Below are 23,447 nucleotides of genomic sequence, written 5' to 3' on the forward strand. Positions count from 1 at the left end.
TCATACAATTCTAAACATATTTCTCATATACAAATGTTCACAAATTAAGGGGGCGCAGCCCTTACGACGGTGTGAAGAGCGCCCGTAGGGCGCGATGAATCACCTAATAAATATATTTATATATATATATATACACACACACACACACATACATACATACATACATACATACATACATACATACATACATACATACATAAGAATAATACATGGTCAAAAGGTCCACACAAACAAAATGTCAACAGCTGAAAAGATTGAGATTATTTTTTCTTTTTTTTACTTTTTCAAACTATACCATCCACATAGACTTTGAATGGCCCGAAGCAAGCATGCAAAGGGACGTGGTACATTATTAAAGGGTCCACGCACTCAAGTGTTGATATTGATACCACATACTTTTCCTAATATACCACACTCCATAGGGCCTGGGCAAGTTTCATTGAGACAACCACTGGTGGTGTATAAGGACGCATCAATCGGTATCCCAGCAAGTTCAGGGCAACCTTAGAGCTGTTGTGGGCATTCTGAAGGAAGTGGGTGGGCAGCTGACATCCAGTGATGTCATCTACCCTCCCCTGGCACCCACATCACCGGGCGATTTCCATAGGAATCCCCAGTGTTTTCATGGGAATGCTCCAGCCTGCCGCCCCACCAGCCGCAATGTTGTTCACCTGGCGCATGTGCATTTAGAAAAGATTGAGTTTGCATGCGAGCGAACATACCTGAATAAGGTCCATAGTCACAGATGGACAACTGCCAGTGGACACGTACTGTAGTACCTGAGAGCAACCATCGCAGTCCTAGGAACAAATGACAAACATTAATACCAGTTTGGAAGCGTTGATACAGTAGTCACACAGTATCGGTTTCCGGTAGGCATCCTTGGCAAACCATTCAACCTGTCAGAGCTGGAAAATGATATATAACAGCATATAACCCTGGTAAAGAAGCCCCCAAGTGGAAGGGTGCGACTACATCCCAATTTAGTCAGTTTGAGGGTATGAATACTTACTCCCCAGCAGTGGCGTAACTACTGTAAGGCAGTCCCAGCTGCCGCTTGGGCGAGCAAGCCACAGTGGGGTCTGTGTGGCACTGGCACCAGCTCGATGCACTGTTATGCTGCTGCCTGTCGCGGTCCACTGGCTGATCACCGGAGGCTAGTCAGCTGCAGCGCGGGTGCGGCCATGGCAGAGATGACATCCTTCCACTGATTCAATTGACTGTACACAGAGCCGGCTATTGCCTACTGTGTACAGGATGGGCAGGAGGATGGGCGTGCTGGGGCAGCCTGGGATGCGTTGGAGCCAAGGGAAGAAGCAGTGTCTGCTGGTCTCTCTGCCTCTATCCTACTTCAGCATCCTCGTTATGCATGTGCACACGCTGGGGAAACACGCTGGAGAGGAGTCCGGGGGGGCACACATTTTTTGGCAGGGGGGAGCAAAATTTATAGTTACGCCACTGCTCCCCAGACTTGCTCGCCCCGGTGCAGGGTGCAGCGGCTGATCCACCAATCAGCTGATGAGGCAGCTGCCTTTAGTGCTGGGACTTGGTGGGTGCCACCGGGCTGTAAAAGTACTGTAAGGATGTCTCCCTTATTGGGCCTACACATGAGGCGAAAGCTGAATGATGGCAGATCACTCAGCGCTGCACAGCAATGTGTTGGCGCTGTGTGCTGAGCGATCTGTCAATCTGACTGGATTTATCCTGCATGCTGGACTACGCAGGGGCTACGCATCGCTATGGTACCCACACACGGAGCGATGTACGGTCATTCTCGAAGCGATCTAGTCAAATTAAGTCAGAGTGCTTAGAAAATGGGCTGAAATCACCCTGTATGTAGACCCCATTACTATACGGCTTTTAGCATCTGAGGGCCCACTGCCCCCAGGGCCGGTGCAAGCCTCCCCCCCCCCCCCCGCCCCAGGCAAATCCTCCGCCCGCCACCCGATGCACCCCCCACGTTCTTCTGGGGGGGGGGGGGGCGATACTGCGGCGGGCACCCGCGCTCCGGGGGGGGGGATTGGGGGGGTGTTTGCGGGCGATACTACAGCGGGCGCCTGCACTCCCGGAGGGTGGGTACGGGCAATACTGCTGCCGCAGCCCCTGCGTCCAGGGGGGGGGAGGCAGCATTGATTCACAGGCGGGTTCGGGGGTGGGGGAAGAGAGAAGCCCTCTGTCTTACCTGCTCCCCGCTCCCAGCTTTCTATGGTACCTCTCCTCGGCGGGTCATTACCGCCCTCCAGTGGCCGGCGCCCAAGGCAAATGCCTAGTCCTGCCTAGTGGTGGCGCCGGCCCTGACTGCCCCACTAGTTATTATTATCTACCTGTGGCCGTGCACAGCGAGGCAGTGATGCCAGGGACTAGTGCAGCAAGCTGTCCCCTCCACTGCCCAGCCGGTCATGGAAGCTCTGACACCAGAGGATTTGCCATTCCACACATTATTGTGCTCTTTTGGCCACTTATAAAATGAAGCAATATAAGTGTATCACACACATACACACCTAGCCTGCTGTGAGTGTGGATAATTGGGTTGACAGTAATTAGTTGTGAAACTACACATCCCAGCATGCATTGCCACAGTTTTAGCATTCCCTAATACCAAAACTGTGGCAAGGCATGCTGGGACTTGTAGTTTCACAACAGCTGGCGAGCCACAGGTACCCAGGCCTGGTCTAGGTCAACAAGCTAAAGGTTGACACAGAAATGGTCAACACAACCGTGACATGCAGAGCTCTTCAAAATGAATCAGTCCCTATCATTCCAAGGTGCATTCTCACAATCAGCCACCAGATGGCTCTGTGGTTCATATCTATCTCATGACGGATATCACTGCAGCTGCAGTTACCTGCTTTATCCAGCAGAGGGCCCCGGCGGAATGTGTGCACATTGCAACTTGCACACAATGAAATCCTCTGTGCACTGGTGAAAGTGCTGGCTACAGGCTAGTATCAGCAGACTGGGCTGATGACAACAAGCAACAACAACACAAAAAAGTTTAGGAAAGCGGTAGATACATTGTTATTTCCCATGGATGTCCCTGCAGGAGACCAGTGTCTGTAGACAGGGAAGATCAGGGTCCTCTGTTCCTGTCCTGGTGGAGATGAAACTTTCACATGATGTAAGGGAATATTTCTGCTGAACAAGAGGCTGGAGGATCCTGTACCCAGGAAGCCTGGCAGCGCTCATCACAGTCACTGAGGAGCCCCATAAGGTAAGATTGCTGGGGGGGGGGGGGGGTGGGGGGTGTTATACCATCTGCCTGTCCTATTGCAGAATACTTCCATCCCCCTGTGCTAGTGCCTGTGGGACTACAAGAGTCAGCATGCACTGCCATCCTGCTTGCTAGCCACCTCTGTACTAGACAGGACCTGGCACAATTGCATTTCTTGTGTAGCACAATGAAAGGCTGAGCTCTGTGTAATGTGCACTCATGGGCTGCATGTTACTGTGACCTTAGTGCATGGTCCTCCTGTAATTCTCCTTAACCTTCCGAGCACCAGTGGGAAGGAACAGACAGTTCCTGAACGGATTTGGGTTACAGGAGCGGAGATCTGGGTTATAGTGGCAGGGGTCAAAATGCATCAAATTTGATGCAGTTTCTGATTACGTCGCTTATGTATGTGTCAGGTGTTATAAAGGATTCACCTAAAGACTATTGGGCTGTATTGGTGTCATGTGATTACTGTAAACCATCAGGGGGGGGGGGGGGGTATGCTGAAAGAAGAGATACTGGGGTACATTTACTAAGATAATAGTGCTATTAAAGATGGGATGTTGCCCGTAGCAACCTACAGTATCCGATTCTACTTATTTATTTAGCACCTTCTAGAACATAATAACCATAACTCCCATTTTAGTAAATCTACCCCTGCTCACGTGGAGAGTTAATGGGAGAAATTTACTCAGATGGGAATTCTATTTCACATGGGAAGTTGAATTAATAAGAAGTAGATTTTGTTTGGTTGCCCAAAGCAACTTCCCATGTGAAATATAAAGTACATTGCCCCCAATGTGTCAATTTAGTCTTTATTTACTTACCCAGTTGGCTGATATCATTGATCCAAATTGAACTAGTTTGGTTATTGATCAGTGGGTTGGTGAATCAGACCTATGGCATCCCTTGACACATCTGTGAGATTATTGGCCAACCAAGGAGAGCAGAGATGGGCAGAGTCGCCTGATTGGCCCAGTGAAGGGCGGAGGCGCCTGATTGGCCCAGTCTGTACAATTTTGCCCTCTTCATGTGCAGCCAAATGGCTTCCTGATCCGTCCGTACAGTCAGCTGGGCAATATGTATATATTTTGGCCAGTTCTAAGTCGTAAATATGATAAAAGTTAAATTTTCTATCTTCTAGGACAAGGTCGTCTTTGAACAAATTTGTGTTTTCTTTGGTATCCTTATCCCGGATCATCTCAGAGCTGGCGCCTGCCCGGTTTATGTGGGACTAACGTGGACATATTAACCATCTGTAGCTGAATTGACCCCCGGGGAAACGTGTCTCCATACAGTAACAGAATTATGGGGGAAACGGCCCCCCCTCAACCCCCGGCGGGGAGTCTTGGAATTGGAGTATCTAGCGTTGGTCTCCTTGGCGCTGGGCCAGTAGCCCCTCGTTTGCACAGCGCCATAGTGGAGCGTTTGCGGGCCCGGATCGCCGTGTGCCGCCAGCATCACCTGAACTGCGAAGGACGCTATGAGCGTAGCAGGGCGGAGACCTCGGACAGAGAGCGGGAAAATACCCTCCAACTGCTGACCCTTGTCCAACACGGCCAGGGCACCAGGAAGGGTAGTAAGCACAGCAAGAGCGCCTGTGCGGTGCCGCCGGACTACCGCCAGCAGCAGCTACTGAGCGATAACGGCGGCGAGGCCAATGGCGAGCAGCACCACCCAACGCCTAATGGACTGGGTCAAAGAAACTCGGCTCTCATCGCTGTAAGTACAGTAGCATCAATTTATTGTTATCCGTTTCATTTATTCCTGAAGGTTCACTTGATGTTTTCAATGTAATTTATATCTGGAATTCATGTCTAACAAGACGCGTTGCAACCGTCATCTGGTAGAGCAAAGTTGGTAGAGCAAAAAATGATACAGTGGAGAGTGATAAACAGCCAGCCAATCAGCTCCTACCTGTCATTTTTCAAACCCATGGCGGGATTCTCAAAAACGAAATATCCCGGACCTGTGATCTCCTCCTCCCTGCACTGAAAATCATCTTCCAGGTGCAGTGAGGAGGAAGAGAGGCCGCCCGCAGCAGCAGTAGCTCTGGGTAAGGGAGGGAGGGTGGGCCACTGGGGACCCGCTGCGCATCGCCGGCCACAACGCTAAGGACAGCTCTTAACGCAAGAGCTGTCCTTTGCCATAATTATCGCATATGTTAGTGCATATGCGATAATTATGTCTGCGGTAGAAGGCGATGTGCGGCGAAGTGTGGGCGCGGTTTTCCAACAGTCAGAGAGAATTTATTCACAGAGAGCGCGACAGTTTGGGGCCATTTGGTGGTAGTATCGGGGATTGGTGGCAAAAATGCAGGGGTGTCATGATGTCATGTTTTGGGGGCGTGTTTGATGCTGCAAGCCAAGAACTTGATCTGCGAACAGCGCTGTGTCTTTGTGATCAGCCGTTTGGATCTGCAAAGCTGCCGGTAGCCTTCCTCAGTACTGAACCTTGTAGTTGAGTATTTGAGTATTTTTGTTTGGTATCTGTATGCAAAGCCGCAGCTGCCATGGAATTGGCTTCCTTCTCTGAATCAGGGGTGCCAGGTGACGTCCCGACGGATTCGGGATGTCAGTACACCGACATCGGAATCCCGACTGTAAATTGTCCAGACAGTCGGGATCCCGTCTGACGGGCTATTCTCCCTTGTGACCTCATAGGGGGAGATTAGAACCTGTGGTGGGTGCAGCGTGCCACCAAACCCGCAGCGTGGCATGCACAATGAGCCCGCAAGGGTCTTCTCTGCACTCGCCCCCGTCGGAGTTCCAGTTCGTGGGCGCGCACATCGTTAATGTTATACATATGGTATGCATACAAGCTGAACAATATAACAAATTTGTCGTTACCATTTGTTGTTTAAAATATTGTCTAGTGTGTACCCAGCTTTAGCCACTGACTGGCTGGTTCTCCGTCTCTCTCCACGTGATTTCCCTACAAGGTTTGTTACCTCTCACCCGGTATTGTATAAGTCCGCCTGGTTTGGGATTAGGGCTCATTGTCATGTAGCTTAATACATTACTTCATGCAAATAGAAATGAATGCAGGGTCCGGATGACTGTTCCACTGTGATTCATCCGGGCAGTTTATGTGTTGCTGAAGCTAAAGTTCTGCATAATGTGCACTAATAGAGTGATGACTGATCTCCGGCTTCAGTCTCCCTGTGAGCTCACCAGTGACAGGGACTCCTCACTCACACTTGTGACTCCTCCGACGATCACTCTGCTCTGAGCTGTCCCACCAGTGACAGGGACTCCTCGCTCACACTTGTGACTCCTCCGATCACTCTGCTCTGAGCTGTCGCACCAGTGACAGGGACTCCTCACTCACACTTGTGACTCCTCTGATCACTCTGCGCTGAGCTGTTGCACCAGTGACAGGGACTCCTCACTCACACTTGTGACTCCTCCGACGATCACTCTGCTCTGAGCTTTCCCACCAGTGACAGGGACTCCTCTCTCACACTTGTGACTCCTCCGACGATCACTCTTGTATAAGTCCGCCTTGTTTGGGATTAGGGCTCCTTGTCATGTAGCTTAATACATTACTTCATGCAAATAGAAATGAATGCAGGGTCCGGATGACTGTTCCACTGTGATTCATCCGGGCAGTTCATGTGTTGCTGATGCTAAAGTTCTGCATAATGTGCACTAATAGAGTGATGACTGATCTCTGGCTTCAGTCTCCCTGTGAGCTCACCAGTGACAGGGACTCCTCACTCACACTTGTGACTCCTCCGACGATCACTCTGCTCTGAGCTGTCCCACCAGTGACAGGGACTCCTCGCTCACACTTGTGACTCCTCCGATCACTCTGCTCTGAGCTGTCGCACCAGTGACAGGGACTCCTCACTCACACTTGTGACTCCTCTGATCACTCTGCGCTGAGCTGTTGCACCAGTGACAGGGACTCCTCACTCACACTTGTGACTCCTCCGACGATCACTCTGCTCTGAGCTGTCCCACCAGTGACAGGGACTCCTCACTCACACTTGTGACTCCTCCGACGATCACTCTGCTCTGAGCTGTCCCACCAGTGACAGGGACTCCTCACTCACACTTGTGACTCCTCTGATCACTCTGCTCTGAGCTGTCTCACCAGTGACAGGGACTCTTCACACACACTTGTGACTCCTCCGACGATCACTCTGCTCTGAGCTGTCGCACCAGTGACAGGGACTCCTCACTCACACTTGTGACTCCTCCAACGATCACTCTGCTCTGAGCTGTCCCACCAGTGACAGGGAGTCCTCACTCACACTTGTGACTCCTCTGATCAATCTGCGCTGAGATATCGCACCAGTGACAGGGACTCCTCACTCACACTTGTGACTCCTCCGACGATCACTCTGCTCTGAGCTGTCCCACCAGTGACAGGGAGTCCTCACTCACACTTGTGACTCCTCTGATCACTCTGCGCTGAGATATCGCACCAGTGACAGGGACTCCTCACTCACACTTGTGACTCCTCTGATCACTCTGCGCTGAGATATCGCACCAGTGACAGGGACTCCTCGCTCACACTTGTGACTCCACGACGATCACTCTGCTCTGAGCTGTCGCACCAGTGACTGGGACTCCTCACTCACACTTGTGACTCCTCTGATCACTCTGCTCTTAGCTGTCCCACCAGTGACAGGGACTCCTCACTCACACTTGTGACTCCTCCGACGATCACTCTGCTCTGAGCTGTCAAACCAGTGACAGGGACTCCTCACTCACACTTGTGATTCCTCTGATCACTCTATCGCACCAGTGACAGGGATTCCTCACTCACACTTGTGACTCCACCGACGATCACTCTGCTCTGAGCTGTCGCACCAGTGACTGGGACTCCTCACTCACACTTGTGACTCCTCTGATCACTCTGGATTTATTTTCTTTTGCAAAGAAAGAGTTCTGGTCTAAGGCTGGGCCTGCTGAATATGCCGCTCCCCAGATGTTGTGGAACTAGTTATCTCAGCATGCCCTGACACCGTTTTGATATTAGGGCATGATAAATTCATGCTGGGATGTGTAGTTCCACCACATCAGCTGTAAAGATATACCGTATGTTGAATACCCTTGGTCTAAGGCAGTGATGGCTAACCTTGACATGCGGGTGTGGTATAATACACCAACAGTCGGGATTCCGACAGTCATTACTCAGACGTCGGAATCCCGACTGCACAGCGAGGGGAGCGCAATGAAGCACCTTGTGGGCTCACTGCAAACGCCACGCTGCGGGCACGGTGGAAAGCTGCGCTCGCCACCTATTTCATTCTCCCTCTATGGGGGACTCCTCTCTCACCAGTGACAGGGACTCCTCTCTCACACTTGTGACTCCTCCGACGATCACTCTTGTATAAGTCCGCCTTGTTTGGGATTAGGGCTCCTTGTCATGTAGCTTAATACATTACTTCATGCAAATAGAAATGAATGCAGGGTCCGGATGACTGTTCCACTGTGATTCATCCGGGCAGTTCATGTGTTGCTGATGCTAAAGTTCTGCATAATGTGCACTAATAGAGTGATGACTGATCTCTGGCTTCAGTCTCCCTGTGAGCTCACCAGTGACAGGGACTCCTCACTCACACTTGTGACTCCTCCGACGATCACTCTGCTCTGAGCTGTCCCACCAGTGACAGGGACTCCTCGCTCACACTTGTGACTCCTCCGATCACTCTGCTCTGAGCTGTCGCACCAGTGACAGGGACTCCTCACTCACACTTGTGACTCCTCTGATCACTCTGCGCTGAGCTGTTGCACCAGTGACAGGGACTCCTCACTCACACTTGTGACTCCTCCGACGATCACTCTGCTCTGAGCTGTCCCACCAGTGACAGGGACTCCTCACTCACACTTGTGACTCCTCCGACGATCACTCTGCTCTGAGCTGTCCCACCAGTGACAGGGACTCCTCACTCACACTTGTGACTCCTCTGATCACTCTGCTCTGAGCTGTCTCACCAGTGACAGGGACTCTTCACACACACTTGTGACTCCTCCGACGATCACTCTGCTCTGAGCTGTCGCACCAGTGACAGGGACTCCTCACTCACACTTGTGACTCCTCCAACGATCACTCTGCTCTGAGCTGTCCCACCAGTGACAGGGAGTCCTCACTCACACTTGTGACTCCTCTGATCAATCTGCGCTGAGATATCGCACCAGTGACAGGGACTCCTCACTCACACTTGTGACTCCTCCGACGATCACTCTGCTCTGAGCTGTCCCACCAGTGACAGGGAGTCCTCACTCACACTTGTGACTCCTCTGATCACTCTGCGCTGAGATATCGCACCAGTGACAGGGACTCCTCACTCACACTTGTGACTCCTCTGATCACTCTGCGCTGAGATATCGCACCAGTGACAGGGACTCCTCGCTCACACTTGTGACTCCACGACGATCACTCTGCTCTGAGCTGTCGCACCAGTGACTGGGACTCCTCACTCACACTTGTGACTCCTCTGATCACTCTGCTCTTAGCTGTCCCACCAGTGACAGGGACTCCTCACTCACACTTGTGACTCCTCCGACGATCACTCTGCTCTGAGCTGTCAAACCAGTGACAGGGACTCCTCACTCACACTTGTGATTCCTCTGATCACTCTATCGCACCAGTGACAGGGATTCCTCACTCACACTTGTGACTCCACCGACGATCACTCTGCTCTGAGCTGTCGCACCAGTGACTGGGACTCCTCACTCACACTTGTGACTCCTCTGATCACTCTGGATTTATTTTCTTTTGCAAAGAAAGAGTTCTGGTCTAAGGCTGGGCCTGCTGAATATGCCGCTCCCCAGATGTTGTGGAACTAGTTATCTCAGCATGCCCTGACACCGTTTTGATATTAGGGCATGATAAATTCATGCTGGGATGTGTAGTTCCACCACATCAGCTGTAAAGATATACCGTATGTTGAATACCCTTGGTCTAAGGCAGTGATGGCTAACCTTGACATGCGGGTGTGGTATAATACACCAACAGTCGGGATTCCGACAGTCATTACTCAGACGTCGGAATCCCGACTGCACAGCGAGGGGAGCGCAATGAAGCACCTTGTGGGCTCACTGCAAACGCCACGCTGCGGGCACGGTGGAAAGCTGCGCTCGCCACCTATTTCATTCTCCCTCTATGGGGGACTCCTCTCTCACCAGTGACAGGGACTCCTCTCTCACACTTGTGACTCCTCCGACGATCACTCTTGTATAAGTCCGCCTTGTTTGGGATTAGGGCTCCTTGTCATGTAGCTTAATACATTACTTCATGCAAATAGAAATGAATGCAGGGTCCGGATGACTGTTCCACTGTGATTCATCCGGGCAGTTCATGTGTTGCTGATGCTAAAGTTCTGCATAATGTGCACTAATAGAGTGATGACTGATCTCTGGCTTCAGTCTCCCTGTGAGCTCACCAGTGACAGGGACTCCTCACTCACACTTGTGACTCCTCCGACGATCACTCTGCTCTGAGCTGTCCCACCAGTGACAGGGACTCCTCGCTCACACTTGTGACTCCTCCGATCACTCTGCTCTGAGCTGTCGCACCAGTGACAGGGACTCCTCACTCACACTTGTGACTCCTCTGATCACTCTGCGCTGAGCTGTTGCACCAGTGACAGGGACTCCTCACTCACACTTGTGACTCCTCCGACGATCACTCTGCTCTGAGCTGTCCCACCAGTGACAGGGACTCCTCACTCACACTTGTGACTCCTCCGACGATCACTCTGCTCTGAGCTGTCCCACCAGTGACAGGGACTCCTCACTCACACTTGTGACTCCTCTGATCACTCTGCTCTGAGCTGTCTCACCAGTGACAGGGACTCTTCACACACACTTGTGACTCCTCCGACGATCACTCTGCTCTGAGCTGTCGCACCAGTGACAGGGACTCCTCACTCACACTTGTGACTCCTCCAACGATCACTCTGCTCTGAGCTGTCCCACCAGTGACAGGGAGTCCTCACTCACACTTGTGACTCCTCTGATCAATCTGCGCTGAGATATCGCACCAGTGACAGGGACTCCTCACTCACACTTGTGACTCCTCCGACGATCACTCTGCTCTGAGCTGTCCCACCAGTGACAGGGAGTCCTCACTCACACTTGTGACTCCTCTGATCACTCTGCGCTGAGATATCGCACCAGTGACAGGGACTCCTCACTCACACTTGTGACTCCTCTGATCACTCTGCGCTGAGATATCGCACCAGTGACAGGGACTCCTCGCTCACACTTGTGACTCCACGACGATCACTCTGCTCTGAGCTGTCGCACCAGTGACTGGGACTCCTCACTCACACTTGTGACTCCTCTGATCACTCTGCTCTTAGCTGTCCCACCAGTGACAGGGACTCCTCACTCACACTTGTGACTCCTCCGACGATCACTCTGCTCTGAGCTGTCAAACCAGTGACAGGGACTCCTCACTCACACTTGTGATTCCTCTGATCACTCTATCGCACCAGTGACAGGGATTCCTCACTCACACTTGTGACTCCACCGACGATCACTCTGCTCTGAGCTGTCGCACCAGTGACTGGGACTCCTCACTCACACTTGTGACTCCTCTGATCACTCTGGATTTATTTTCTTTTGCAAAGAAAGAGTTCTGGTCTAAGGCTGGGCCTGCTGAATATGCCGCTCCCCAGATGTTGTGGAACTAGTTATCTCAGCATGCCCTGACACCGTTTTGATATTAGGGCATGATAAATTCATGCTGGGATGTGTAGTTCCACCACATCAGCTGTAAAGATATACCGTATGTTGAATACCCTTGGTCTAAGGCAGTGATGGCTAACCTTGACATGCGGGTGTGGTATAATACACCAACAGTCGGGATTCCGACAGTCATTACTCAGACGTCGGAATCCCGACTGCACAGCGAGGGGAGCGCAATGAAGCACCTTGTGGGCTCACTGCAAACGCCACGCTGCGGGCACGGTGGAAAGCTGCGCTCGCCACCTATTTCATTCTCCCTCTATGGGGGTCGTGGACCCCCACGAGGGAGCAGTCGGGATTCCGACGTCGGAGTAATGACTGGTTGAATCCCGACTGTCGGGGAGCCGTCCGGCACCCTGACATGCTGGTATGTGCAGTTTAACAATAACTGGCGTGTCAAGGTTAGCCATCACTGGTCTAAGGGGTATCCTGGCAGTGGGTATGCTGATAATATCAACGCTCGCTTCCCGATTCCTGCCAGGACACCGGTGCCGGTCATCCATATGTATCATGGTGTAAGAGCTGGTAAACAAGGAAAGGAAAGGTAATTGAGTGCACCCTGTAACTGTCACCACTTTTTAAATCTTTTTTCTGGTACTTGTTTAGTTTCAGGGCGGCAGTTACGTAGTTTATGTAGTGCTGTATTGAGAATACCAATACAGCACTATGGTGCCTACGTAAACTACGTAACTGCTTCCGGAGCCCTGAAACTACACAATGGTTAATATCCCCACTATCCACATCATACCCCTAGTATCCACGTTGGCATAGAGCAGATTTTTATAAAGCGTGGCGAGCGCAGCGTGCCCCGCGAGTCCGCTGGCCACACTTCGGGCTCGGTGGCTCGCTGCGCTCGCCACACTTCGGGCTAGAGATACATGCCTAGTGTGTATCACTTTACAGAGGAACTGAGACTGTCCCTGTGGTATAGGGCAATATATGTGTACTAAGCATTTCCCATAGAGCATTACCCTGCATGAACCCTGCGTGCAATGTGGAAATTCAGGTCAGTCTGAGAGAACACTTTCCTGAAACGTTTATACCTGTCCATCCGACTCCATCATTAATTATCTTTATTTCTTGGCACTATTAACGAGTCAGTGCAATTAGGAGCGATGTACAGAAGTACGCACATCATACGCTAACTGGTGGTAGTCAATGACTTAATACACACACCTGTGCTTCTGCAAGCTGCACATGTTGGGGTCCCTGATCTGTGCAGTTTATGGACATGATGCATCACAGGTAGAGAACACGCACCGTGTATTCCTGCAGCAGCTGAACCGGGTGGTTTCTGTTGCTGGGAGAATGCTAATGACGAGCTGCCAGCTTAGCCGGCTGTAGTGTACTCAGCCTGTAGGGACACGTTGTGGTAATTTATGTAAGGGAACACTAGAAGCAGGCCCACCGGTGCAGCCAGCTTACACTACCGGCCTGATTACACAGAGGGCTTAGCTGTCCCCAGAAACTCTGTACTACAGAATAATGGAGGAATAGTGAAGGGATTAGCACTGTTCATTGCAGGGTTTGGTTTATTTTTGAGAAAACATTTTTAGTACATATGAGTCGTTATATTTATACCGGGTTTTTGCCAGGGCAAGCAGTAATTCCCCATGTGCTGTCTCAGTGTGAAAGGGTCTTTGTGAAATTCCCGGGCGTTATGCCCTGGGAATTACACACGGGTTTTTTGCAGGGTTTTTCCTGGGTAATACACGGGTGTATGGCAGTGTGAACAGGCTAGACCTGGGTTTTTCACACATGATGCCAAAAAACAAGCTCATTGGGTGATGTAATCATGTGATATGTGACAGCCAGCCAATAAAAAGCTGTTTTTTAAACAGCCAATCACAGCAATTTGTACAAATTTTCCAACACCCAATCAAATTCCACACACTTGTTGGAAGGCAGACCATGGAAAGCAGTGTGAAAGGGGCAGACACAGGAAATTCCCGGGTCTGAGGTGCAGTATGAATGGGGTAAGAAAAATCCGGCAAGAAAAACTCGGAATTTTGCAGGGGTGGCAATGAGAACGCAACATTAGTAAAGTCGACGCAATCCTCAAGGCACCCTACATGTTTTAAGTGTATCCATGCTTGTCCACAGGTGACTTAATTACTATCTCAGTCAGTTTAAACATCTGGGCTAAGCCATGGACTGTTAGGGGGCCTTGAGGACCGAGTTTAGTAACCACTGTCATAGCTAGTTGGTTGTCATGGGCACCTTCACTATTTGTCCACTATTCAAGTTTTGACAAATCTCCCTGTATTCACTAAGCTGCACCTGCTAACAGCCCCATTTCCCAGAGGACAGCTAATTACAGATCATACTTGCCTACCTGACCCTCTCCTTCAGGGAGAAAATGTTCTGTTCCTGGACTTCCTGGTAATGTAGGATTGCCATCACCTGTGGTGAGCTAGGTAATTGATAAGAAAGGTGTTTCACCACAGGTGATGGCAATCCTACATTACCAGGGATGTCCAGGAATAGAGCATTTTCTCCCTGAAGGAGAGGGGCAGGTAGGCAAGTATGATCTGTAATTAGCTGTCCTCTGGGAAATGGGGCTGTTAGCAGGTACAGAAGTGATAAGAGATGAGTACCATTTTTTTTTAAATTTCTTTATGGTTCTCAAGTTCAGTCTTCAGGACTCCAAACAGCTCATGTTTTCTAGGACTCTTCACAAGTGAAATAATTAGCTCCACCTGTGGATCTTTTCAAATGTGTCAGTCAGTAATGAGTGCACCTGTGCACCTGCCGGGTGACCTGGAAAAAATTAGCTGTTCAGGGTCCTGGGGAAAGAGTTTTTTTAAGCATTGCTCTTAAATATTTTGCCATGTTCCGCCTTGCTTTCTTTATGTGGTGGCATTTGGAAGCAGGGTACTCTTTACCTAGAAGGGAGCACCCATCGTGGCCATCTCGGGCATTAAATGCACTAAAAAATCGGGTGCGATGCGACCGACGCGATGCCCGCGATTTCCCATAGGGAACAATGTTAAATGTCTCAATTGACCCAATTTTCCTGTTCAATGCCTCAATTGACCCGATTTTTCCATAGGAAACAATGTTAAATGGGCCACAGAGGCCAAATAGGCACCCTGAAGCGTGAAATGGCCCCCACAATTGTTAACGCCACCCCACGATCAACGTGAACCCGAAGCGTGGCGAGCGGCGGCGGTACGCGTCCTACGACCTTTTCATACCCCCACTATCCACGTCGGCGTGGAGTTGAGAATAGAAAGTGTGGCGAGCGCAGCGAGCCACCGAGCCTGAAGCGTTGCGAGCGGACGCGGACAGCTGTGAAGCCCGCGAGGGGACGCGGATACCTGTGAAGGTATCCGCGTCCCCTCGCCACACTTCGAGCTCGGTGGCTCGCTGCGCTCGCCACACTTTCTATTCTCAACTCCACGCCGACGTGGATAGTGGGGGTAAAATCCTCACTCATTTACCAGCATACCTCTGTATTGATACATTGGAAAACAAGTGGCGATACACAGGGCCTTAAGCGACGGGAAATCAAGGCCATTTAAGCAATGACTTCCTTTGGGCCAGATTGCCTTTACGTTCTGGAAATAATAATGTATGGAAGAATCACTGTTCAATACTTCATTTGCATGACATAGGTCTCTAGCGACAGATGTCCAGTTTGTCGCGCAGCAGGGCCAATGAACGTCCAAGGATTACTAACACGAGAAATGGGAATCACCCGTATACACTGAGCGATGTAGCCGGTTATCGTTACACAAGGAAAAATTGTCCCTACATTGCTCCAATGTGTATGGACCGGGTATTGAAGGGGGCGTGGCCTAATCGAGCCCCCCCATCAGACTGGGGCAAGACCTGTATGGTGCCATAGAGGGAGAAAGTGTCGGGATTTCGAACGCCGGGATTATAACTGCATCCCTTATAGAGAGAGTTAGATTTGTGTGAGTTATTTTGTTTCTGTGCAGGGTAAATACTGGCTGCATTATTTTTATACTGCAATTAAGATTTCAGTTTCAGCACACCCCACCCAAATTTAACTCTCTCTGCACATGTTACATCTGCCCCACCTGCAGTGCACATGGGGGGTTATTCTAGTTCATTCTTTCTGACAAAATCCTTCTTAGATGGACAAAACCATGTGCACTGCGGGTGGGGCAGATGTAACTTGTGCAGAGAGAATTAGATTTGGGTGGGGTTTTTCTTCAAAGTGAGATCTATATTGCAGTGTAAAATCATGCAGTCAGTATTTTCCCTGCACAGAAACAAAAAAACTTACCCAAATCTAATTCTCTCTGCACATGTTACATCTGCCCCCCCTGCAGTGCACATGGTTTTGTCCATCTAAGAAGGATTTTGTCAGAAAGAATGAACTAGAATAAACCCCATGGTTTTGCCCATTTTAAGAACAAATTTATACTGCGATCAGATCTGAATAGGGGCCATAGGGTGGATTCGCAGGTCCCGGCATTTCCAGGAATGCTGGGAGTAGTAGTGCCACAACGGCTGTGTGGCCACAGGTCACCTGTGTAGCACTGTTTATATAATGTGAGTAATCCGTGCTGGTTTGTAGGGTGGAGACATCAGTGTAACTAACACCTCTCTCTGCAAGCCATCAGATGCAAGCACAGCCAAGTGTGACTCACTGCCGCTGATGTATGTCACCTCACAGCGCTCTTACTTAATGCTCATTAATTTCCTCTGAATGGTGATAGGTCCTAATGGGAAGAAAGTGACTCTTTCAGATTCCTCTATCTCAGTGATCTCAGCCATCAGTCAGCATCTTTCCACATGTTTACAGAACACCTCGGCTGGAGCAGTTAGCAGAGGTGTGACGGGCGACCCACCCATGTTCATTAGCACCACGCTGCACCTGAAGACTTGCATGACACTTTCCAGCCACGGGGAAGCTGTGACTGTCAGCGAGTGGGACGGGGACACTTTACAGCCACGGGGAAGATCTGACTGTCAGCGAGAGGAACAGGGACACTTTCCAGCCACGGGGAAGCTCTGTCTGTCAGCGAGAGGGACGGGGACACTTTCCAGCCACGGGGAAGCTGTGACTGTCAGCGAGAGGGACAGGGACACTTTCCAGCCACGGGGAAGCTCTGACTGTCAGCGAGAGGGATGGGGACACTTTCCAGCCACGGAGAAGCTATGACTATCAGCGAGAGGGACGGGGACACTTTCCAGCCACAGGGAAGTTCGGACTGTCAGCGAGAAGGATGGGGACACTTTCCAGCCACAGGGAAGTTCGGACTGTCAGCGAGAAGGACAGGGACACTGAAACATGGAAGCTAGAAGCTTACTAGCTGTTACTTTATCTCTCTCACTTTAACCTATCCAAGTACATGTTCCCCAAAGTGTTTTAATATTTGCGGTTAGCCCACAAATACTTTAATTTGAGGAATATCCTGCAGGTATTCAGTGGTATGCCCCAATACTCTATAGTGGTGCATATACGGCATACCACTGTCCACCCAGCCTCAGACACAATTTCAGAACTGGTCCAGTTGCTATGGCGAACAGGGCAGGGGTAACAGGAGGTCAAGTTGGAGAACCCTATGAAGGGTGTAGATAGAAATCTACCCGCCGGCACGTCACCCATCGGTTACTAATACAGCTGCATTACATTTGTACCCCCATAAGTGTAGACATACAGTAACTATCCACGGGTAGCTCTGCTCTCCTGTACAAGAGGTCTTTGCTGTGTCAAGCGAGAGGAAGAATGACACGCGTTGCCGTGGATTAATAATCTAATGTTAATTGAGTTAGATTTGCCAGGCATGAAGCCTGTTTGATCCCTCTGCGTATTATGTTGCGTATAACACCCGTTAAGTCCGATAGCCGGCACTTTGGCTAATATCTTAGCATCAGCGTTAATTAAGTATATGGGGCAGAATGAGCCAAATATCTGTATAATCTGCCTTTTGTTTGAATACAACGATTGTAGGGGGGGGGGAGGGGCTACAAATCCAAAGGAATATTTAATCGAGGTAGAAAATGGCAGAATATTTTTGTTTAAATCTGTGCCATCTGTTCCAGGCATGTGGTTGGCTTTAAGGGCAGATGTACTAAGCCCCGGAGAGAGACGTTGCCCCTTCCTAGCCCCCACATGGCAGTTGTCAATCATGCATCTGCTTAGGGGGCACTGATACTGTCTGCGCAGACAGATATCTGCAAGTAGTCAGTGATCAGGCATGTCCAAACTGTGGCCTCCAGCTGTTGTGAAACTACACATCCCAGCATGTTTTGCCATAGTTTTAGCATCCCCTAATAGCAAAACTGTGGCAAGGCATGATGGGACTTGTAGTTCCACAACAGCTGGAGGGCCATAGTTTGGACATGCCTGGTATATGAGGTAAAGTACTACCACTGACCGCTAGAGGCCACTTAACGGACTAAAGTGAAAGCAAATTTTGCAGGGACACTGATTTGTTTCAAACTTGCTGGATATGGGGAGAGGGAGCTGTGAAGACAGAGATTGTTAGGTAAAGCCAATTATTCCTATTTTTATCCACCTGGCAGCTCCCAATTAGTTTACTGGAGCACTACTGGGAAAACAAAACAATTAAACAAAGAGAGCGCCTTGGATAAAAAATATATAGGAATATATTTTATTGCATCAAAAAAAGTTAATACATAACAAGCATCTAAAATAAGAGACAGTATCTCACCTCAACAGATATATTTAAAAAAAATTATATTCAATCCTTGTGACCCTAGTATACACACACACTTTAAATTTAATAATACCGTGTTCACACTGCCAGTGTGAACTACACGGCATTTACCAGGCATTTAAATGCCAGGAGCAGCGGGGAGGGACCCCCGTTCTCACTGCTAGGAAAATTACCAGGCGAAGCAAATCTACCAGGTATTTTGCCTTTTAAAACAGTTTTTTTGCCAGTGTGAACGGGTCAACCCATGTCTGCATACCCGGATCTCAAACACGGCTAAAAAGAAGGGTTTTACCTGTGTATGAGATCCGGGAATACAGACACGATTGACCCGTTCGGGATGTAGTTTAAATTCCGGCAGTCGGGATCCCGACACTTTCTCCCCCCGTGGGTGTCCACGACACCCTCGGAGGGAGAATAAATTAGTGTGCCGAGCGTAGCGATTCACTGGGCCCGCTGCATGGCGAGCGCAGCGAGCCCGCAAGGGGGGGCGATCCACGTCCCCCCCTTGTCGGGATTTCGGCGTTCGGGATTTTGAACGCCGGGATCCCGACCGCCGTCTTTTCATGCCGAATCTGACCCGTTCACACTGCTTAAAAACCCATGTTAAAAGGCAAATTACTGGGTCGACATGCTAGACCCGGGAATTTGCCTGCACTGAGAATGGGGCATTAGTCAGAAATCCTCACAATTCAAAAAGAGGGCTGACATCCTCTTTCTGAAATTAGGACATTATATCTATTTTTTGGTAATATAGATGGGTATTAGATTTCTTATAAACACTCGTAAGATAGTAACAACCCAGCTGATCCGGATGATAAAGTAGCAAAATAGTTTTGCTTCCAGATATATTTAAGCAATCGTGCTAATATCTTGTCTTCTTATGCAAAATACTGTGGGTGGCTTATTATATACCACGAATGCTTAAATATATCGGGATACAAAACTATTTTTCTACTTTATCATCTTTGTTTAATTGTTTTATATGCCACACCTACCGTAGCAGTTTGTTAAGGTCCGTAGGTCCGTACGGGGGGGGGGGGGCGCGCGGTTCGAGCCCCGTGCTGAGCGATGTGTGCTGAGCAGGGTATTGCCAATGCTTATAGGCAAACACTGCGATGCAAGCACTGTCTGTCTCTGTGGGCGATGGCGACGCCGCGCATCACCAATGCTATAGGCATATACCTGTGTATCTTTATTGGGTATGGGTCATAGGGTCGACATGCATTACGTCGACCACTGAAGGCCGACACCTGAAATAGGTCCACATAGCTAAAGTCGACAGGATCGGAAGGTTGACACAAGCATTAGGTCGACAATGGGAAGGTCAACCTATTGCATGCCGACATTCATAGTGTCGACCTAGTGACCATATCCCGCTTTACTGTTTCATGCAGTTTTTCCAAGATGTATCTGTCTTATTAATGTGTTTTCTTTAGAAGCTGGAGACACAGAAGCTGAGCTGTACTCAGTGTCTGTGTTCCTGTACGGTTTAGGTCCAGATGTTGAAGAACTACATTTCCCAGCATGCCCTGACAGTTTTGGCATGCTCTTATAGGAAAAAATGTGGCAATGCATATTGGAACATGTAGTTTCACAACATCTGGAGGGCCATAGGTTGAAGACCCATGGTTTAGACCAGGCATGTCCAACCTGCGGCTAAAACTACACATCCCAGCATGCATTGCCATTATTCTAGCATTCCCTAATAGCCAAATTGTGGCAAGGCATGCTGGGATGTGTAGTTTTAGCACATCTGGAGGGCCGCAGATTGGACAAGCCTGGTTTAGACTAAACAGACCGTTGCTCCATGTTCCGCCTCTTTCTCTTCATCTGTCGCTCCATGTTCCTCCTCTTTCCCTTCATCTGTCGCTCTATGTTTTTCCTCTTTCCCTTCATCTGTCGCTCTATGTTCCTCCTCTTTTCCTTCATCTGTCGCTCTATGTTCTTCCGCTTTCCCTTCATCTGTCGCTCTATGTTCCTCCTCTTTCTCCATCTGCCGCTCTATGTTCCTCCTCTTTCCCTTCATCTGTCGCTCTATGTTCCTCCACTTTCCCTTCATCTGTCGCTCTATGTTCCTCCTCTTTCCCTTCATCTGTTGCTCTATGTTCCTCCTCTTTCCCTTCATCTGTCGCTCTATGTTCCTCCTCTTTCCCTTCATCTGTTGCTCTATGTTCCCCCTCTTTCCCTTCATCTGTCGCTCTATGTTCCTCATCTTTCCCTTCATCTGTCGCTCTATGTTCCTCCTCGTTCCCTTCATCTGTCGCTCCATTTTTCTCCTCTTTCCCTTCATCTGTCGCTCTATGTTTCTCCTCTTTCCCTTCATCTGTCGCTCTATGTTCCTCCGCTTTCCCTTCATCTGTCGCTCTATGTTCCTCCTCTTTCTCTTCATCTGTCGCTCTATGTTCCCCCTCTTTCCCTTCATCTGTCGCTCTATGTTCCTCCTCTTTCTCTTCATCTGTCGCTCTATGTTCCCCCTCTTTCCCTTCATCTGTCGCTCTATGTTCCCCCTCTTTCCCTTCATCTGTCGCTCTATGTTCCTCCTCTTTCCCTTCATCTGTCGCTCTATGTTCCTCCTCTTTCCCTTCATCTGTCGCTCTATGTTCCTCCTCTTTCCCTTCATCTGTCGCTCTATGTTCCTCCTCTTTCCCTTCATCTGTCGCTCCATGTTCCTCCTCTTTCCCTTCATCTGTCGCTCTATGTTCCTCCTCTTTCCCTTCATCTGTCGCTCTATGTTCTTCCGCTTTCCCTTCATCTGTCGCTCTATGTTCCTCCTCTTTCTCCATCTGCCGCTCTATGTTCCTCCTCTTTCCCTTCATCTGTCACTCCATGTTCCTCCTCTTTCCCTTCATCTGTAGGACAAAGACCGATTTGGTTGCTAATAATTATGGCCCTCATTCTGGTCCGTTCGCACGGACCAGAATATTCACAAGGGCATCAATGGTGGGCATATGCACAGGGTCATTCCTGCGCAGGTGCATACCACGGGTGTATGCGTCCAAGGCGAACCGATTGTTCACCTGGCGCATGAACCCAAGTGTACGGGCGGGGGACGGAGAGGGGCAGCGGGCAGGCCCATTTGCATATAAGAACGCCCAGTGTTTTATGGGCGTTCCCATGAGAATGCTGAGCTTTCTCCTGCTAATGGTCCGATGACAAAGGGGCGGGGGGCGGAAAGCTGACACCATCGGATGTCAGCTGCCCGCCCACTTCCCTCAGAGTGCACACGCACATCTAAGGTTGCTCAGAGCAACCTTAGATGTGCATGTGCCTTCTACATCATTCGATAGTCGAATAAGGTGGGTGTGTCCCCGCAGTCTGTGAAGATCCTGCATGCTGGATCAATCTAGTTAATTGCGGGTCAGGGCCAGTGTACTTACCTGAGGACACTCGCCCTGACCGATCGTTCAGCACGGACGCATCACTGTGCAGCGCTGTGTGCTGAGCGATCTTGCTGACTGATCTACATTGCTAAGTTCACTCAGCAACATCTCCCCGTGTGTAGGCCCCTTAGAACAGATTGATACATATCCCCTCAGGGAGACATTAATACAAAACAATCAACAAAAACAAAACTGAAGAAGAAAGACAGAGCGGATCATACAAGTCAGAGATAAGATTGTGGACAGGCACCAATGTGCGGAATAGTACAGGACATCTCCCAGAGGCCCGCACTATAGTGTAACCGGAGTATACACATACAGCTCCAATGTCCAGATCAGGTCGCCCCTGATGTGGGGCACAAGGCACCCATCAGATAAGCTACGGTGATGCCAGCTGGGCAGAGGCTGCTGAAGTGAGTAGCTGTGATGGAAGATAATGAGCATGGATAGCAATCTCCAAGGCCTTCCGCAAGAAAGGGTGAGAGGTCTGTGAGGAAGCAACCGCAGCTGGATAAATACACATGGGCCCTTATTCTGGTTCACTCGCAAAGGCAAATTCCTGCAGGGGGGGCAGATGTAACATGTGCAGAGAGAGTTAGATTTGGGTGGGGTTTTACTTCAAAGTGAGATCTATATTGCAGTGTAAAAATAAAGCAGTCGGTATTTTCCCTGCACGGAAACAAAATAACTCACCCAAATCTAAATCTCTCTGCACATGTTACATCTGCCCCCCCTGCAGTGCACATGGTTTTGTCCATTTGAGGACATCATTTGCCTTATGATGTCTGCACTCCGTGATAACACATGCTTATTGGGAGTACTCTCTGTAACTTAATTGGTTTAGAACTACTGGGTTAGAGGGAGAAGAAGCAATAAAGTACCAACCAATCCGCTTTTTGACTGTCATTTTACAGGCCGGGTTTAAAAAATGACAGTTAAAAGTGGACATGTGGTACTTTATCTCTCTCCAAGATTTGATACGTCTCTCCCTTGAGTTATTTCCTACATGTAAAGACCAGCTTCATTCTCAGTGTGTGGATAGCAGCTCTATAGGAATAAGACAGCTCTGGGGGAGATAATTATCCGCAGATATATGTGTGATATAACCGAGGTTATCGGCGGCCACAGCAGTACAAGGGAAATGAGAGAGAACCTTATCCGTGCAGGAATTGTTCAGTGTCTTCCTCCTTGCTTTCCCTCAGCTACCTTGCGGTTATTGTAGCAATAGAATTGTGTGGGAAAATGTATTTCCTAAATAGCATACTTTGGATTCCGTAAAGTTACATCTGCATTCCATTACATTGCCTGCTCTTAACTCGTTCAGCACTGCCGGCGGGCTGCCCAGAGGAAACTCACTGAGGGCCAGATGTATCAAGCATCATAAGTGATAAACAACCAGCCAATCAGCTCCTGCCTGTCATGTCACAGTCTGGTTTTGAACAATGGCAGGTAGGAGCTGATTGGCTTGTTGTTTATCACTCTCCATTTT

The 23,447-nt window shown here is 49.6% G+C and overlaps 1 protein-coding gene across 1 annotated transcript in view; it reads left to right on the forward strand.

Annotated features, from left to right (window-relative positions):
* The first annotated feature begins 2,909 nt into the window (after positions 1 to 2,909).
* Positions 2,910 to 23,447, forward strand: part of MAML2 (mastermind like transcriptional coactivator 2) — a 146,817-nt gene continuing 126,279 nt past the window's right edge. The window contains exons 1-2 of the mRNA XM_083170091.1: positions 2,910 to 3,211; positions 4,356 to 4,933. Coding sequence (XP_083026217.1) covers positions 4,520 to 4,933 — 414 coding nt within the window. The 5' untranslated portion in view covers positions 2,910 to 3,211; positions 4,356 to 4,519. The remainder of the gene's footprint in view (positions 3,212 to 4,355; positions 4,934 to 23,447) is intronic.

Source organism: Crinia signifera, chromosome 2 (assembly GCF_055691185.1).
Source record: "Crinia signifera chromosome 2, ASM5569118v1, whole genome shotgun sequence".
Classification (NCBI taxonomy): Eukaryota; Metazoa; Chordata; class Amphibia; order Anura; family Myobatrachidae; genus Crinia; species Crinia signifera.